Source organism: Trachemys scripta, chromosome 11, assembly GCF_013100865.1.
Source record: "Trachemys scripta elegans isolate TJP31775 chromosome 11, CAS_Tse_1.0, whole genome shotgun sequence".
Classification (NCBI taxonomy): Eukaryota; Metazoa; Chordata; order Testudines; family Emydidae; genus Trachemys; species Trachemys scripta.
Genome location: NC_048308.1, coordinates 55,891,776 through 55,912,285, shown reverse-complemented (window position 1 = coordinate 55,912,285; position 20,510 = coordinate 55,891,776). Strand labels below are relative to the sequence as shown.

Here is a 20,510-nt window from a genome sequence, read left to right as displayed (position 1 = left end):
CCCCCGGCCCTGGTCCGGCAAAACTCAGCCTGACTTCCTCAGGAGCTTTACCCAAGTAAGCACTACAGGACAGGGTATTGCAGCGTGCTCCGTAAATGAAACAGATATAAACATGCCACAATATAGTAAGCAGAACTACTGAGCTTGTGAAATCCACCTCTACCCCGATATAATGCGACCCGATATAACACGAATTCGGATAGAACGCAGTAAAGCAGCACTCCAAGGGGGGGGGGAGGGGAGCGGGACTGCGCACTCCGGCGGATCAAAGCAAGTTCGATACAACACGGTTTCACCTATAATGCGGTAAGATTTTTTGGCTCCTGAGGACAGTGTTATATCGGGGTAGAGATGTAATATAATTCTCTTGAAATCAGGCAGATTTCAAATTTCAAGATTACCACATACTGAAGGCATGAGTTGATCACTTACCAATAGGAATAAATATTTCCCCATAGCATAATGTAGGGCAATTAGGTATCAGGCAGGGTCTTAAAAACCTTGCTCTGAAGCAAATGGTAGTGGTCACAGGACATTGATCTGTTCCTGGTATGGCAATTCCTATGTTCCTCCATCACATATGTTCCACACAGTCATGAAACTGGATTTGGAAAACATCTACTAGTTCATTTTGTCCATCCCTGCGAATGGTGAATTGCATATGGTGTACTGCAAAATGGTATTTGGTTTTGTGTTGTTCACTTGTAATACTGCAGATTTTCCCATGAGTTTGTGAATGTTGAACTTCAGTCTAGCTTGTATCTAGTTTCTCACCTGTTTATTTGTTGGGGTTACTTGGGGAGAGGATTCTGTGGGATTGGAAATAAGATGATTTGGCATTTTAGTGCTGGCTGTTTTACTATCGAAGTTCTTGATGTGACTAGAGGATTTTCGGGAGTGTGTACTTTGCTTGCCAGATGCCACATGCGAAGTCACTGACAGCAGCACAGAACTGCATGGTGTTCTTGAGGAGTAGTTGTTCTTTGGATGAGAAACTACAAAAGAAAAACACTCAGTGTTATCAGGTACATCATCAGCACCAAAACACAAGGCCCAGATGCGCGTCTCAGTTACACCAGAATTCAGTGGAGTCATTTCAGAATCAGGTCCATAGCCTTTTATTTAGCCTTGTTCCAGAAGACATTTTTGGAGATGAGGGGCCAATCCTGGTGGAGTTACCCCAGGGATGTGTTCAGCAGGAGACTATCTTGAAGAAGCTCCACAATTTCAAAACTCTTAGGAAGAGGTCAATATTTAGGAAAGGCTGCTCTTCCAAAGGGAAATATGGCTCAGAATGCAATAAAAACAAGAGAGGAATTGCCCTGGCATGGGCATCCATATTGGTCAGGCCTGGATCCACATTATGTTCTGCAGGATTTTTCTCTCTGTGCTGCTAAGACCCAAATCTCAAATTCCTTTTTATGGATTCAGTCCTCCAAAGTGCTAAGTACTCTCTACTCCCATCAGCTTCACAGCTCAGCAGCTCACAGGACTTGGATCTATGTCAATCTAACTCTTCCTGGGATGTAATCCAGGTCAATACCTCTGTGGACATAACCCAGTGAAACTGTGAGCTGGATTGTAGCACAGAGCTGTAACACCACGTTAGGGCAGCGAGGAAGCACATCACCCCTTCAGGAGCTCTGGGAGCATGCATAATGTTTCCCAGAAGCGTGGCCACCTCACCCCCTTTGGGAAGGGTGCATGCAGTACCCAATTGTCTCTTAGTGCTGACACTGGTGTGGGCCCTGGGGAGTCCTTGAGTTCCCTGAGTGGAAAGTCTCTCATTGTACCCTTTGCCCTTTTGTCCAAGAGGCTTCTTGCTTCTTCTCCATCCCTTGTCTACCTGCACAGGGCCAGGCACAATCCGTACCCCAAAGGCAAAGAGAGATATTACTCAGTAGAGCTGCCTGAAGGTAAAAAGCACTGTCCCCCAGGAGAAAACCCAGAGCCTGGATGTCTATATTTGTGTGCTGGGGTGTCCATCTTGCTGAAGGGAGGTGCTGTTTGTGACATTGGCAGAGAGAGGCTGTAAGCTGGTTTTCAAGCTGCTTTGATGCTGGCTAAGAACTCTAAACACACTGTGTAAAGACTGAAGGTATGTGAAACTCTGTTAAATCAGCAGTGAAATCTGCCGTCTCTTCCACTGGGTGTTTCCATTGCCAGCATCAGAAACGGCATCACTCCGCTGGCTGCCCCCGGCACTAGGCTAGAAAAGGTCAGCTGGATTTGTAGCTAGTATTTTTTAACAATAAAAAACGTAAAATATTGGCTCTTTATTCCTGGTGCCTATTGCTTCTTCGTCTGTGAACTTTTAAACGGTTGGGCTGAACAAACTCGCTGCAGGTTTCCTCACATTGAAATACTGTCTCAGTTCTTGTAATGGGAAAAACAGAATGTTTTAATGAGCATCCCCTAGCAGCGGAGAGAGAAATACACAAAAAGAGGCAAGTGCCGATAATTCCCCCACTGCTCATGGTCAATGGGAGTTGTACTCAGTGCCAGCTTAACCCATGGTTGGCCTCTTTGGCAAACATACACTTCTGGGTCCCTACCTTCTAATATGCACAACCAAGAACAGCTGTACAGTATAGGCAGTGTGGCTGGGCTGGCCATGCTGTGGATCCACTGGGACTAGCGGCTCATCCTGCTGCTGCTAGGTGCACCACTCACCCTAAGTTCCCTGTAAGCTACGCGGCTGTGCAGCAGCCTTCTTAGTGCCACGCAGGCACTCAGGGAACCTGCCCAGAGGACCGGCCGGGGAAGGGGTGCCCCTCCCCGGGCCCCAACCTAGCCCAGCCGCCCCTACCCCGGCCTGAACGCCCTGGCCAGACCCGAACCCAGCCGCAGCCAGTGCCTATCCTGCGGCCCCAGCCCTGGAGCTGCCACGGTGGGAAGAGGGCCCTTTCTTCCCCAGTGCAGGTGCTGCTGCAGGGAGAGAGAGCTGGGGAAAGTCCTGTCTCCCTGCCGTAGCCCCAGAGCACTCTCCTGCACTCCAAACCCCTCATCCCCAGCCCCACCCCAGAGCCCGCAGCCCCAGCCAGAGCCCTCACTCCTGCACCCAACCCTCTGCCCCAACCCTGAGCCCGCTCCCACACTCCAAACCCCACCACACGAAGACTGTTATGTGCACCAGTATGAAGGTGGTATGTCACGCATCACCACCATATTGGTGTACATAACAAAATTCATTCCGCACATGGGTGGGAAAAATTAGAGGGAACATTGCTCACCATGATGGAGGGATGGCTGGGCCAAATTTGAGTGAGTGGCGTTGCTACCTGGCTCATGGGGTTGCATTACCATTCAGATTTGGCCCAGCCACCCCTCCATCATGGTGAGCAGCACCACAAGTAACAGCAAGATGAGCAGTCAGTCCTAGTGAATCCACAGCATGGCCAGCCTGGCTGTGATGAATGTATTGCATGGCTGTTCAGTAGGTCCTAGGCCTCCTCCCTGAATTTGGGCCCTAGGTATATGCCCACTTTGTCATGTGATAATGCAAAACTGGTTGTGCCCCTTACACCTTGGACTGAATTTGGCCTGGAAATTGAAGTGAATTTCATGCTGATAAAAGGCTGCTGCGATGGAGTTTTCACTCCTTCCACAGAAGAGGTATAGCATGGGTAACAGCCATGCAAGCTTCCTTTTTATGCCCCAACAATGTGCCTCCACTCTGACTTGCAAGTTGCAAAGGCCATCTCTAGGAGTGAGAGGATAGTCCAGTCTCCATGGCTCCTTCAATAATTAGCCTAGGGAGCCTGCCAACCCAGAGGCTTGATTCTGATATGGACGCTTGTCAACTACTACCTTGATGGAGACCACAAACTCATCTCATATATGCCACTGGAAAACTACTTGAGGAACTGCCACTGTTCAATCTCACATGTTTCTGTCATTCCTGCTACCACCCCATTCAAAGGGTTGCATCTCAAACACTTACAGATTTTGGCTTAAAGTTCACTAAAACCAACTCTTCAGTTCTGGATTTCTACAGCACTTCCATAGGGTCTTCAGCCATTTGAGTTTCTGGCCCATTAGTAGTCTCAGAAAGGGCTCTGGTGCTGTAAATAGATTATGGCTGCCCCACCTCACTCTGCTCTGACTTCTGATTACAGAACTTCCTTGTCTCACTTTGTCTTACAAGCACAGATGATGCAAATATGCATCAAGAGCAAGAGATGGTGGACAGAGTCTTCAGTGTCCAGAGAGAAGGGAAGTGTCCAGCCAGATATATAGTTTTATCTAATGTTCAACATTATTCAGGGAGGATTCCCCATCTCCCCACCACTAGGATGAAAAAAGAGGTTGCATCCTAATGCCAAGTGTATTTACAAACCAAGCACGAGCTAGTTTTTGTAGTGTTTTTTTAATCTCTTATTTATTTATTTCCCACCACTAGGTGACCTCTTAGCAAAAATAATGTAACTCCATACTGCTGAACTGCACAGAGCAAAACAGTGAAATATAGATCTCTCTTTTATAAGCAGAGAGGATGATCTGAGCTGCGCTGGCATTGCATTCTACCATTCTGTCTTTTTATGACAGACAGGCTGGTGTGGAAGCCAGTGCAAGCATCAAGCTACCTGTCATAAAGTGGGCTACTTACTTTTTAACAGAAAATACATATTTTCCTTTAGGAGATTGTAAAAAAATAAATAGTACAATGAAGATGTGTTATATTTTAAAGTGATCTTATAGAGATGATTACACTTTGGAGAGCGAGCAACTGGAACACTTTAAAATCTATCACCCACAGATGTATATCATTCCTGTTGCTTTCATTTCACACTGACAGCTGTCTTACACTGTCAGATTGTGCAGCTTACCCTCCCTGGCTGCTCAAACCCCACAAGTTCCTTACGTTGCACAAACTTGTGTTAGTAGTTCCTGCAAAAAAACCCCAATTCAGCAAAGCCTTTCAGCACATGCTTAGCTATAAGCACATTACTAATTATTTGTACTACAGTGGCATCTCAAGGTCCCAGTCTTGGTCAGGGTCCCATGATGGTAAACATTATACAGACAGACAGTCCCTGCCTTGAAGATCTTACAATCTAAATAGACAAGCCAAACAAAGGATGGGAGAGAGACAAAAGGCCCAGAGAGAGGAACTGACTATTCCAGCAAAACTAGGAATAGAGACCAGTTCTCTTGAGCCCCAGTCCAATGCCCTGCTGTCTCATCACTATCCTTAATAGTAGTAGCCCTACAGATTGCAATGTTCTGAATTCAGTGGGTCAGCTCATGTGCTCAGAGTTAGGTAATTGCATTGATGAGCCAATTAACCTGTGAAGTTCACTGCAGCTGCAGGTTATTTAGGGAAATATTTAGTAAAATTAAAAAAATGAGTATATGTTTACATCACTAGCAGCTGTGGTTACACTAACTAGGATGACAATAAAAGAACTTCCAAATCCTTAAGCTTTAGGGCATGAGATAGTTACCATGAGATCACTGTGCATAATTGGATGCATTATTTGGAAATTCATGCTTTCCTCCAGTACATCTGGGATTGGCCACTAACAGAGACAGGATACTGGGTTAGATGGATCCCTCAGACTGTTCTGCCATAACAGTTCCTGCGTTCTTGTGCATTAAACTGTTTGTGACTTGAGGGAGACAATTCTTAAGCAATGGAATCACAAGATTCATTCTGGCAGATTCACGATTTGATTTTCTTGCTATTTATAGTAACTCCTTGGAAACCTGAAACTGGAAATAGTTTTTCCTCCAGAAATCATTTTTCCTCCACCATGCCATGTTTTTGTTTGCTCATGAGTGCTGGGGCTGCTAGGATGGTTTTTTTAGGGCGTGGGGGGGTAGATGGCTGGAGGGAGGAGAAAAGAATTGAAGTATTTGTTTTTTTAAAAACATACAAAGTCTTGCATGATATAATGAGAAATAAGAGAGGTCAAATTTTGCATCCGGGGAACATGTCTTTTGGAGCAGACAATAGTTGTGAGCAGCTCAGTAAGTTTACAGACAGACAGGTGTAAAATACCTTGTGCCAAATTTAGCTTCTGCAAAAAACTACACATCTTCTGAAATCAGTGCAGTTGCTCCCTCTTATACCAGGGCTGAACCTGGTCCCTTGACATCATGGTAGTGCAGAGAAGTGAAATTGTCACTACAATCACACAACACTTACTTTGAAAATCACCAGAACTTACTTTCTCCGCAGAGCTGAATTTGGGTTTTTAGCTGTTCTATGTCGCAGGAGAACCGGGCAGACCTACCCAGCTCTTCATCATATTTGCGTTCACTCACAAAGTGCTACAAAAATACACGGAAATTAACATTGACTAACATTCTAATGTATCCCACTTCATTATATGGATGGTGAAGAAATCACCCTAATGTTAATTATCCCAAAGTCACTGTAAGGTCTCCGCTGTCTGTCATCCACCAATGCTCAGGCTCTCTGCACAGAATCTGAGCAAATAAAACAGGAGGAGTTTCCCATTCTGTATTAAGTTCTGGCAGTGTAAAGGGACCTTGAAATAGGTGTACATTACACTGTACAATACACTCACTTTAAGGTCCCTTTTCAATGCCAGAGATGGAATCAGGCCCAAAGTGGCCTGATGATTGCTAGGCCTCTCAGCGGCCTTTGATTTTGACCGAAAGATTTTGTTGACTCACTTGCAGAACCTGGTGGAAGTGGCTGGGAATGCCCTTCTGTAGCTTTGCTTCCTCCTCTGTGACAGGTACCAAAGGGTAGAAATAAGTCTCTTGGCTTCCTTCCTGAGAGCTCTGACATGTGGGGTTATACAGAGCTCCAACTTGTAGCCCCTCCTGGTCACTGCATATGCCTCCACCAGGAAGGGGAGAGAGCAAGGTATTTTGGTGTGCTACAATAATATACCAGCAGTACTCTGTTCTGGGGGTTACCTGTTCACTTACAAGTGCACTTCAAGGTACTGGTTACAGTCCAAAAAGCCTTACCAGCAACCATTCAACAACCATTATGGAGGGGATGGCCTCTTTCCTGATGTCACATCATCCCCAGTGTCAGTTTCTGTGCCAAGGCAATCTCAGCGAAGCTGTCACCTGCAGTCTGAGTTGGTGTGCTTCACAGCACAATACAAGAAGAACCAGATTGACTGATGGATCAATTTGATATTTGGGAAAAGGAGCTTGTGTCATTCTTCCACTGTGCAGAGGTTTTTGTTCTTTGGCCTTTAAGCTTACAGGCTCAATATTGGCCGCAACTAATTGGGACTAATAACTCTGGAGGCACACGCAGCAGAAGCCCCTGCTACACTATTTAATAGGGTGCAGCTTGGACCTCCTCCATACTAGTTTCTATTCATTGGCCAGAAGTACAGAGGCTTGCCCTGAGCAGGTGCCCCTCCCTGCCACATCCACAAATGGTCAGCAACATTCAGGTCCTAAGCATTTATAGCACAGAATAGGGATACAAAGTTATGCTGGCAGCACAGGCTCAGTAGCCATGTAAAGAGAGCACGCATCCAAATGGAAGTGTCTTGGTGGACTAACCTTAATTTCAGCCCTGAGTTCAGCCAGTTGTGTCTCAGCCATCTGACTAGCTAAGTCTGTCAGTCTCTTTAGCTCCTCAGCTCTTTTCTGACGAGCAGTCAAGATTTCCACTGCCAAGCAAAAAGGATAATACATTAGTGCTAGGAACATAATTGCTTTTTAACTAATTACTGTCTGTACATTAACATTGTTTGCAGCGTTGTTGTAGCTGTGTTGGTTCCAGGATAGTAGAGAGACAAGGTGGCTGAGGTAATATCTTGTATTGGACCAATTTCTGTTGGTGAGAGACACAAGCTTTTGAGCTTACACAGAGCACTTCTTTAGGTCTGGGAAGAAGAGCTCTGTGCAGCTGGAAAGCTTGGAAAAGGTATTATCTCACCCACCTTGTCTCTGTTCATTAACATTATACATCAACATGGGGAAAACATACAACATGCCAAGCACATTTCCATCCATATGACCCTGTCTGCACCGATTAATCCAAATCAATGGATTTAACATAACCGTTTATTGTTAAGAAAGCTATGAAATTGATATGCTGTTAGAAAATCAAAATCCCCACCCAAAGTTAAACCTGCCCTTCCACATTTAGACAACCAGATGGTACATATGGTGTTTTGAGCTTTTTCCAATGCTTTTTTAAAGCACAAAATCATCGAGGACTCAGCTGAGATGTAGGAAGTGACTTGAGCCAACAGCCTTACATCCGGGTGCATGATGTCTTTTATTTAGATGTGACCATTTTATCCCCTTCTGAAAGAATTCTGTTAATATATAGTTTGTCTAATTTATAAGAGTTATGGTTTTGCTTTCAAGTACAGATTATGCTCTTATGCAGTTTATCTAATGAAGCCATATTCCATTTATGTAACAAATTCTAAATGCATAAGATTTTGATGAAAAATATTAAATATACAAGACTTCACATGTTGTATACCCTGTATAAGGAAATGATTATTTTACACTCCCTAATCTGCTATCAGAAAAAATTCTTATAAACCACAATAGCAATGGCCAACTCTTTCCTGATGCTTAGGATTATGTAATATGACAAATTGTGGAGGACAATGAAATTTGCAGTTATCTAAACATTGATGATCCATGTGTTTGCAAAATCTGATTCAGCAGTAGGGAAATGGTGGGATTTGCATTAATGCAAAGGGAGGAAAGGTGATATTTTAAATAATGTTTTTATGGCAGAAGCACAGGCCTGGGAGCCAAGAGACCTTGGTACACATCCTCAGCTGATGTAAACTGTTAGATTTGGTTGACTTCCCTGGAACTCCGACAATCTACACCAGCTGGATCTACCCCCTAATTTCTATGCTTGCTTTGCCACAGATTTCCTGAGTGACATTGGCTCTTAGGGCTTATGTACCCAGGGAAGTTATTGTGTAATAAGCTAGGATGTGACTTTAGAGTGTGAACACTCTTACTCTGTACTCAGAGTGACTTTTTGTGGTTTAGCTAAATTAATCCACACAAAGCACTTTTAGTGCAGAATAAGAGCGTCCAGGCAGGGAGTTAGTGTGGGACAGCTATTGTGTTTTAAAATTCACACCCTGTTTTACTGCACACTAACATCCCATGTAGACAAGCCCTTACCCTCTTTATGCCTCCATTATACCATCATTAAAATGAGGTGTAATATGACCAAATCTTACAGAGGGTTTGTGTTGATTAATCCCCTAATTTTTGTAAAGAGATTTGAGTTCCTCACATGAAGGCTCTGTGGCAGTGAAGAGCACTCATAGTTATGCTTAAGTGGTGGCCTTTTCTTTGCTCCTTAGCTGATCTTTTCATTCCACCCATCATCCCTAGCCATACGTGGAATATAGCCTCCAGCGTTGTTACGTGGGGAATCCCTGTTGGATTGCTAAACAAGTCACTACGTTTTATAGTGATCAAATAAATAAATTAATGGAGATATCCTATCTCCTAGAACTGGAAGGGACCTTGAAAGGTCATCGAGTCCAGCCCCCTGCCTTCACTAGCAGGACCAAGTACTAGTACTGATTTTGCCTCAGATCCCTAAGTGGCCCCCTCAAGGATTGAACTCTCAACCCTGGGTTTAGCAGGTCAATGCTCAAACCACTGAGCTATCCCTCCCCCCATCACCTTGCTTATACTTTATTCCTGGTTGAAGGATTATTTTAAATTGTGCTAACTGTGCTGTCTCTACAGGTTCAGGACCACATTTTCCAAAGAGACTGTCCAAATCATGTGCTCAAATTCCACAGCTGCAGATGCACGCTGGCATGTGGTACACATGCAAATACCTGTTTCTGCACACTGTTAAGGTTATCAATTTGGGAAATTTGACCTATAGAAATACACCTATATAACGCGACCTGATATAACACGAATTCGGATATAACACGGTAAAGCAGTGCTCCGGGGGGGGGGGGGGGGGGGGAGGGCTGCGCACTCCGGTGGATCAAAGCAAGTTCAATATAACGCGGTTTCACCTATAACACAGTAAGATTTTTTGGCTCCCGAGGACAGCGTTCTATCGGGGTAGAGGTGTAGTAAAAATGATCATCAGTTAATTAATCCTCCCCTGTGGCAGAAAGATGTGAAGATAAATAATAACATAATTATTAATTAATACTACACACATTTCAGTAATAACAGCAACCCAAAGATCTAAAAGCACTTTACAGACTCTAACCCTCACAATAGCCCTGAGAGACCGCAGAAGCTGCAATTTAAAGAAAGGCACAGAAACCTGCCCAAACACACATATAGTGTCAATGGGAGAGCAGGGAATTGAATCCAAAGTGATATATTAATACAGCACAAACCCAATAGGTACGTCCTAAGTTAGAATCTCTGTATAACTAGTTTTACTTAACCCAAAAAGTGGATTGTAGCCTCAGACTAGATTAATGTGTAGCCCTCTGATAACATCAGAGCTGTACTGTGGATTTCTAAAATGTGGCTTTATTTGTGCATTGGCTCTTGCTCCACTGACATCAATGGGAATTTTGCCATTGACTTCATTGAAGCAGGAGCATGCCCACCAGGTGATTATAACAGTCTCTGCAGGTAACCAAGGAACTGCTGGCATGTTTCTATCATCATCATCATCTTAAAAAAAAAATTCCCCCAAGACTTCAAGTCCACATGTCTATCACGTTTGTGTTAGAAGATCTCTCATAGGAAACATTTTAAGTGTACATTATGGTCAAACTTTGCTAGAATAATTTGTTCTCTTTGGCCTCCACACATGTATAGTCACAAGGAACTTATCTGAAAACACAGATTATTTGTTGTTGTTTTGAACACCTTTCAGCTAACTCAAGAGATCTACATACAAATGCAGCACTCAAGAACATATGTATTTGTAACTCGCCCCCATAGCGCTTTAGGTTCAAAAACCAATGAAAGACTGACTGTATCTTCATCCGTGACAGACACAAATCTTCTTCCTGAGTTACTAATATTGGGACAAATCCTGAGCTCACTGCTCAGTCTTTTTAGTCCTTACTCAGACATACTCCCACTAGAGCTGGTTTAAAAGTGTTATTGCTAATATGGGGTGTGCCGCGGCTGCTGCAGTGTCCCATTAAATCATTGTTGTGTGTTACCTTTTCCCTCACCAGAATATACCTATCTAGATGACACCTATACAAGAGACAGAAATTAGATGAAAGTCTGGAATGCATCTGATCAGATTTGCCTCAACAGATAATTAGGAAAACAGGTTTTGAGCAACATCTGTTTTTTAAGATACCTTTTAAATTCATGAGCATAATTACAACTTTCCTTAAAAAGGCTGTAAAGCCAAATATAGCTGTATTATTGATATTTCACTATATATCTTCATATATTCAAAGTCATGTATATAGTACTATAGTGAACCAAATGAGAGATATTTTACTGTTTCACCATTAGCAAACGAATGCAGGGATTGAGAACGGAAAATGCAAGAAGCACTGCACAAGCTGTAACAGTAGGTTAAGTCTCAGCTTTGAAATCTCTAGATTACTTGGGATCACAGGTTTAAATCTTAACTGGGTTGATTCTTCAACCCTCCAAGGTAGATAAAATGATTTCCATGTGTGTGACAGGATACTATCAGCAGTTAAAATATATATGTCACTAAAGTCAGCAGGTAAGTTTCTGAATACATGCAGGGGCAGATCTGTCGTAAGAAGGTGCCGTATTTACAGTCACTTTTCAGAACAAAAACATACTTTAAAAACTGAGGTTCTGTCCATTCAGAGTCATTAAAAATCCCATGGACATTTTCATAAGAGAAGGGGTTTGGCTGTATGTATATAGGACTCAATCCTGCAAGCCTGGTGCAAACAAAACTCCCATTGATATCAATGGGGATTCCACACATGGAATGCTTGCAGGACTGGATGTTTAGTCTATAAAAAGTGTGTTGAGTCATTCAGAATGAAAGGTGCCATATAAATAGAGAACACTAGAGAATTAGTGATGTCACCGCATCCAAATATTCTGAAGGGTTAATAAATTCCAAGGCAAAAAAGTGACTTCTTGACTATATGAAATTCTGCAGCCATCTTTAGATTTTTGACATGCCTGCATTATTGACTATTACTAAGGGTATGTTTTAGTCACAGGTATTTTTAGTAAAAGCCACGGACAGGTCACGGGCAGTAAACAAAAATTCACGGCCAGTGACCTGTCCATGACTTTTACTAAAAATACCTGAGACTAAAACTTGGGCCGGGGGTTCTCTGGGGGTGGTGATCTGGGGGCGCCGCTGGTCCGGGGAGGGGGCAGCAGTGGTGGCACATGGCCTGGGACCCTCACTGGTGCTGGGGGGGGTGGGGGTGGGGGGAGAGGGTTGGCGGGGCTGGCAGGCTCCCTACCAGGCTCCGCACAGCTTCCTGGAAGCAGACAGCATGTCCCTGCAGCTCCTAGGGGAGGGAAGGCCGGGGGGCTCTGCGCACTGTCCCCGCCATGAGGTTCGGCTCTGCAGTTCCCATTGGACAGGAACCGCAGCCAATGGGAGCTGCAGGGGCAGCGCGTAGAGCCCCCTGGTCCCTCCGCCTAGGAGCTACAGGGATGTGCCGGACGCTTTTGGGGAGCCCTCCCCCGATGTAAGTGCAGCCCTGAGCTCCCTCCCACACCCAAACTGCCCCCGCAGTGGCCGGTGCGACTGGCCCAGGAGCTGCCTGATCTGCTCGGGCAGCCCTGGAGCCAGCCGCACCGGCGGCTGCAGAAGTCACAGAGGTCACGGAATCCGTGACTTCTGTGACAGACATGGAGCTTTAACTAATACATATTCACACTCCAGCTGAATTTATAGGGATAGAAATCTATTAAACTTTGGTACACAATTCTTTTAGCGAGAACTTGTTCAGGAAGTGGTAGAGAATACCAGAGGCCCTGTATACAACAAACAATGCTGTAATGCTGCTAGAGGAATTGATTTACTACTAAATTTTTCTGCAGAATCAAAAACACATGTTCTCCCAACTCTTCCAAAACACACACAGGCTCTCTAGTATGTTTTCTACTTACTGGATTCTTCTTTAACTTTATCAACTTCTGCCATTAATGACACTTCTTTGTCTATGATGCTAAAAAGGAAAAAACAAATGATTTAACCCAAGATAAAACTATGATGTGAAGCAAAACTAAAATAATCTTGTACTAATAAATGCTATTATACAAAAAACTTCAGAACACTGTTACTGAGAGATTTGGAATTAATAAAGGGAAAAAATAAATGGAAAGAGATAAAATAACTAGAGACTAACTGAATACAGCAGCCAGTGCTAACCAATCTCTAATGAAAGTTAATACATTATTAGCCAGATACTATCCTTTTGCATTTATATATGGATATCTCTGATCTAGCTGCACAAGTACTGTCTGGGTGCAATGGTACTCAAGTCCATATTCTCACTTCTGGATTAGTAAAATGCACCCTAGCTAATATCCGTGTTGACCTGGTTTACCTCACAGTGCAGTTTGTTACAACAATGTAATTATAGCCATGAGCTAACAGCTTTCTCTCCTTAAATGATCAGGGAACAAGTTTCTCCAGAATATGGTATTTTAATCGAGTAATTAGTCTGTCCTTATGTAAGATACATAACCCTTGGCACATCACCCAGCAAGGTCACTAGCTGGAAGATTCACCCTCTTTGCCCAGTTTTTGTAGGATTTATGGGACGAGACGGGTACATGGTTGACTTCCTTCCCACTGTCTTCTCCTGCAGAGTTGCTGAGCTTCCCCACTCAAGCAGAACTCCTGCAATCCTCTGCCACAGCACTCCCCAGTCCCCATCTGTGCTTTTTAACTGGCAAAATGAAAGCAGACAGGTGGATCTGTTGAGAGTTAACAGTGGGTCAAAGGAACTTTTAACATAATGATGCAATTTAGTGAAGTAACAGCAGTAGAGAACTCCCCAATAGATGGCGCTTTTGTACATAGCTCTGATACTCTTTGTAAAAGAGTTCTTGTTTATTAACCATTATCAACATTAATTTTTCAGTTTTGCAGAATCAAAAGGGTTTTGGTCTTGCTTTTAAAAAAAAGGGATGGCAAGTAGGTCAGATACCACAAGTGAAATCAGGCAGGCCACTACCGGGGGAAGTGGAAAGTTTAGCTCTTACAACAAAACATCATAAAATCATAAGCCGTGGCACAGAATGAGATATTAGGAGTTCAAGACCTAAAAATAGCACCATGAAATACAGCTTTCTTTCTGAATCAAACCTTACTGATGTGAGGAGACTCACAGAAGTCAATGGAACTGAAACCTTCCATGAATAAGACAAGGCTCATCAGGCCCTTTACATCTGGGTTGTTATTCTTTCAGTACTCTAACATAATTGCATTGGGTGATGTGATTTGTATGAAAAGCAAAGGACAGTGCAGCTTCACACCACCCCCAGTGTAGGTCTGTGCCTCTTTGACACAATCGGGCCCATAACGGGAACAATTATATTAGCAATTCATGTGTAAATACAGATATTAATGTACGTATGGTCCTACAGCCCAATAAAGAGTATAAACCAAGAGTATGTACGTGATGTAACAGCAACGTGAAGTGTAGTTACACACAGTGTAAGCCTAGACTATGTATGTAACAGTAACACAAAATGTGGTTATAGATAGGCTCACTTATAATTATAAAATTGCTTCCTCTTGCCAGAGACCAACTGTATGTGCTTTAACCGTGCATACGTCCTTTGTCAGGAGTCTATATTCTGCATTGGCAGATGGATGAAACAAGAACTAGAGATGGGCTCGGAGTAAAACTCTGGCTCCGAACAGTCCCTCCCTTTAGTAAGGTTCATTTTCTAACCCAAATTTTGCACCTCTCCTCTCTCTACAATGGGCCAAATAAAACCCCCACATCCAAACACCCCCAAACTTTGGGGTTGTTCAGATCAGATCTGAACTTTGTAGCTAGCACAAGTCTTTTCCATCTTTAGCTTTACAGCCTGACTGGTACTAGGAAACTGAACAATCAACCCATTAAGTCTCAATCATACCTTCTAAAACAGCACTGACATTTTTTTTTTCTAGTCTACACCAACACACAGAGATTTCATTACAGGTTCAGAGGCACCCATTGCTGATAAATATTTTCAACAATTCAGTTTCCTGCTATAGACCAATCTTATTATGATCCTAAATAACTAACAGGATACAAGGATATTTGTATAAAAGCAAATACAGGCCATGATTCTTCTCTCTCTTACTCTTACACTGAAATAACTTTACTGACTTCCCCATCCAGCGTGCCCTTTTAGGCAGCTGTTACTTGGCCCATATTATATATAATAGTTTACAATACATGAGAGCAAGAGTTCAGCCCTGCAGTTTCAGTACTGTGAACAAAAAGCTCTCATGAAGTCAATGGGAGTTGTGTGGATAATGATTGGTGAACAAGGTCTTAAAGGATTCACCAGAGCACTGGAAACTACAAGTTAGTTGTGGTATATACACCTGACCAAGTGGAAATGGTTGTTTGCAGTGCCGTTGTAGCTGTGCTGGTCCCAGGATATTACAGAGACAATGTGGGTGAGGTAATATCTTTTATTGGACCAACTTCTGTTGGTGAGAGAGACAAGCTTTTGAGCCACATAGAGCTCTTCTTCAGGTCTGGGTTTCCATTTCAAACAGCTAAATTCAGTATCTTCCATTGTTGCATGTAGTGTAGTTGTAGCTGTGTCGGTCCCAGGACCTGAAGAAGTAGGACCTAAAGAAGTGGTCCAATTGGTGCTCAATATTCTCCAGGCATATGAATAGACTTGGGATCCAAATGGGCAATTGATAATTCCAGCTTATTGCTTGGAAAAGCAATTGCTTCCCAGAATCTATTTCCTATTAATCACTGATGACCACACAGGGTACTGAACTTCCTTGGCTGAATTCTCCAGGTGACAACAGTGAGTCTTGAAAATTGCACACAAAACAAACAAAAAAAGCACTTACAAAAGTGCATCCACAGTATGCCACAGGTTATATAAACACAACCTTCAGATTGGAAAAAAAATGAAGAAATACCAAGCAATAAGTTCATGTAAACAGAGTTCACAAAAAAGGCCTGGGCCAAACCACTTCAGACCAGCTCCCTCCCCATTCCAATAATAGATCTTTGAATATATGCTAAATTGCTTGGCCATTACATTATATTTTGATTCCAAATAAAAAAGCTTTTATTACCAAAGGAAGAACGAGATCATAGCTGCCCCAAATTTCTTGTATATTGTACAATTAATCACAGTAATAACTTGTCACTTTCTAGATAAGTTTTCACTCTTGATCTATTTTGGTTGGCTAATAAAGAACCCCTCAGGAAGGTGCTCAGATACAACACAGAAGTTCCTAGATAGACAGGAATGATTTTGAAATTCCCTTCACAGCTATTAACTGTAATTGAAGATTGAGGCATAAACAAACATGACATGTCTGTGGTTCATTTGCCACCAGCAGAATAAATAATATGTTAGACTAAGCTAATTTAAAGACCAGATCCTCAGCTGGTGTAAATGACATGGCTCCACTGAAGTCAAAGGAGGTACACGAATTTATACTAGGAGAGCATCTGGCCCCATAGCTCTAGTATTATAGAAGGAGGATGGCATACCTAATCCCAGCAGGTGGCTGTAAATCAACGGTTCTTAAACTGGAAATTGCGAATCACCAATACATCATGAAGGATTTGTAAAGGGTCTATGAACTAATGAAGGAATATGCCTTTCCCCAGTGAATGTCTAATGCCAAACAGCACTGGAAGGTGGCAAGTCAGTGTAGTCTGTTTCTCATTCACTCATGGCAGGACCAGAGTCTGCTGGGAGTGAACTGACTAGTCTGATTCAATTTCCATTTCAGCAGAGCCCTGTGCAAAAGGAGGTTAGTGCAGAACTCTCTTAACTCTTCACCTGCCAATGGAACTTCACAGAGAAAGGAACAAATGAAAAAGAGTGACAAACAGAGAGGGAAAAAGATAGAAGACAAATGTACATAGAAAGAAAAAAAATAAATAAGGGTATAGCTACCCTGAAATTGAAGGTGTGTTTGCCGCTTGGGGGGAGACACCCAGAGCAGCAGCAGCACGGACACTATACAAACTTGCCCTAAACCCTAGGTACATAACTGCGTTGCTAACCCACACTGGGGTCTGTGCCACTGCCTATTCACTGCCAGTTTCAGCTACATTAGCTAAATTACACCAAGCATAGGTATGTCTATCGAAGCTGCAATCACCCCTCCAACGGCAATTCCCTCAAGAGAGAGACACGGATGTAAAGAAGAAATAAGACACGTGGATGCTCCTGGGCTGGTGTTGAGGCAAACCCATTTCCCTGCTATCTTTAGGGTATGTCTACATTGCAAATAGAAACTGCCGTCTGTCCTGTGCCAGCTGGTTTGGGCTGTGGGGCTGTTTAATTGCAGTGTAGATGACCAGGCTCAGGCGGGAGCCTGGGCTCTAGGACTCTGTGAGGTGGGAGAGTCCCAGAGTTCAGGCTGCAGCCAAACCAGAATGTCTACATCACAATTAAACAACCCCACAGCTCGAGCCTCACGAGCCTGAGTGAGCGGGCCCAGCCCAGCTGCGGGTGTCTACATGCAGCATAGACATACCCTTAATATTCCAAGCCATTCTCACACCGAAGATTTTGCTGCTCGTGCTTGTATTGAACAGTTTCTTAAATTGTAAATAGTCTAATTAGTTTCAATGAGACTTGTCAAGGACTAAGGTACCACTCACCCTAAGCAACGCCATTAGATTCTGGCCCTATAAGCTACCAACACTTGAGGTTGCTCAGAGCATTGCTTACCAATCTCTGAAATGAGTCCACAGTATGACCTTTCCCTGTTGTAAATTGGCTCTCCGAATGCCTTTATATTATGCCTCAATATTGTCACTTTCAGACCTCATCAGTCTCCACTGGATACCAAAGCTGACAGGTGACCTCCTAACGTGTGTTTTGCAGCTGTTGGAGTGAAGGGTGGGTGAGAGGCTGAAAGCTCATGTAGGGTCTTGGGGAGCTTGGGCCTACTGTAGGGTCATGGAGTGTGAAGGGAAGGAGAACACCAAGTTTAGAGAGCTGAACATTTGGAGAGGACGTCCCTTTTCCTTTAAAACTGAGTGAATGTGAGGCCACAATCATTCAGTTCTATATAAAACTTACATGTAGTTGAAAGAATGTTCGGTCACCAAAAATAAAAAATAAAAAATAAAAAAGGACAGATTAATAACAACAATTAGCATTTATAGAGTTTCTAAGTTGCAGATCTCAAAGCATTTTACAAAGATGTTATTTGTCTCCATTTTAAAGATGGAAAAAATTAAACACAGAGAGGTTAAGAAACTTGCCTGAGGACACACAACAATAGCAGCAGGAGGGGAGTAGAACTCCATTTTTTGATTCCCCAAAAAAATATTATTTTGCGCAATACCCATCAGTCTCTTGGACTTAGTACTAAAACCAAAAAAGTGTTGGCTCCTCCAGCAGTTTTATAAAACTCTGTAAACTGATCAGCTAGGCCACATGTTAGAGACTCAAACTGGTTGAGCTCATAGATGGACAAATAATGAGCTCATAGATGGCATAAACTCTGTTTGCCATACTGAATTATATTTTTATAAAGATTAATAGCACAACATCCTTCCCAAAAGACAATGTGGGTCAGAAGAAAACTACAGGTAAATATAATGTCACTCATGCCACATCAGAGATGATTACTTACGTATGGAATAAGGTCTGCCTTGTTTTTGCACTTGCTTTCTCATATGTCTTTCCTGGGGTAAAAATTTTGGGGATGGCTTTGCACAAAGATTCGGTATTTGAATTACAATATTATAGAGTCACCTTTTGTTATTGAGCATGACAAGGATTTGACTCTATGGATAAGCAATCAAATAAAACATCCAACGACACAGAGCTCATTCACATCCTTTTCCCTCAAACAGCACTGGAAAGTCACAAAAATCCATATAAGGTAGTTGCAAACTGCCCTTCAGCATAGAAGTTTGACTCAGACTGTATTTCAGGGAGAGAACTCAGGGTCTGATCCTGTGAGGTGCAAAATGTCTCCTTCAATCAAAAGGGACAGATCTTAGCACCATGGACTACACAATCCTTCAGTCGCAACCCCTCTACCCATGGACCCCCAAACTCCCTTAACGCTTGTGAGAAAAGCTAGGCTTCACAACATGCCCAAAGGTCACCAAAACTGGGACTCTGGGAGAGCAAGGAGGGACATGCATTTCAGAGTTAAAGATTCCTTAAGGAAAATGCCCTGCTAATAACTCTTTCAGTAGCCCTAGGCCTAAAGAAAGCGCAGTGTTGTGAACCTGGGTCACCAGTCACACACATTTCCTTAACCAGGGTGCAGAAGTCACCCTTGCCAGATTTTCTGGTTGGTTCAACAACAACATAATTCCAGTCTTCAGTTCTCTCTCATCCATTCTCCACCTTCAATACTTGGCTGTTCATTTCACTGCACCATCTTGGTCTGATGTGATGGAAATGCAGAGCTCAGAACATCAGCAAACTGAATACAACGCATCCCATGTTTCCTCAATAACATAGCCAGGTTGGACAAGAAGAGGTGACAAAAATCAACCCTGAAGAATCCTTCATAAAAGGCACAAATGGGTGAATAGAGACAGGAGAGGAATTCAGCAAAGTAGCAGGGGAGCAAGCCATCTGGTGGTATTTATATAATGAAATTCAGGCAGCAGGTTAAGTTTTGATAGTCTCAGTTTGGTGGCCAGTCAAAGCACCCTGGGTGCATAACCCTCACCTGTTGGGCAATTTTATTTTAAATCAGCTTCCTTTTATGTTTTCTTAATTTAGTTGTATTAAATGCAGAATAATAAAGTGGAATATTAGACTTTTCATAGCATCTTTCACAGAAGAATCCAAAGCATTTACGTGTTTCACAAACAACATAGTGTACAAATGCACCCACGTTGAAGTGGAGGGTGTCAACCAACTAGTGCACAGCACAACAATGTAAGGGGGGGAATTTCGGCCAAGGACACCAGGCAAATCTCTCATTTTTACCAAAAGGGTCACGTGGGCCCTTACCATCCACCTGGAACAGACTGAAGTTCAGTTTTAAGCATGTCTTCTGAAAGAATTACATAAAATCAACTGCATAGCACTCAGTTTGTTGTGAATGTACGTGTGGTCGCTACCCTTGGTCTTTGTGTTTTCCTAGAGACTCTAAATCTGAAGCAAGTAGCAGAGGTGACTTCCACTCTGTTAAGCCTGAAACTGTAGTCGCCAGAGCCAAACCCATGATGGTGTAACATCACATTACAAAGTTCACTTTCAATAAAATAAAAGGCGACATTGTCCAGTATTCACTTTATCACAGAATTGAGATCTAATTTATCCCTGCTGGGAGTTAAGCATTTATTACATGTGGTGTAAGAAGCTATGTAAGTGTAAGAATTTTGTTTTCTGCATACATCACCTTTAAATTTCCAGGACGCTTCTGAATGCACCTGCCAGTTTGTAAGGGGGAGCAGATGCAGCCTGTCCCAGAG

General features: G+C 43.0%; 1 protein-coding gene across 1 annotated transcript in view; it reads right to left on the bottom strand.

Moving 5' to 3' along the window:
- SPATS2L (spermatogenesis associated serine rich 2 like) overlaps nt 1-20,510 on the bottom strand; it is an 82,479-nt gene that overhangs the window by 1,385 nt on the left and 60,584 nt on the right. The window contains exons 8-11 of the mRNA XM_034785654.1: nt 13,006-13,064; nt 7,504-7,613; nt 6,174-6,276; nt 775-995 (exon numbers count right to left, since the gene is read on the bottom strand). Coding sequence (XP_034641545.1) covers nt 775-995; nt 6,174-6,276; nt 7,504-7,613; nt 13,006-13,064 — 493 coding nt within the window. The remainder of the gene's footprint in view (nt 1-774; nt 996-6,173; nt 6,277-7,503; nt 7,614-13,005; nt 13,065-20,510) is intronic.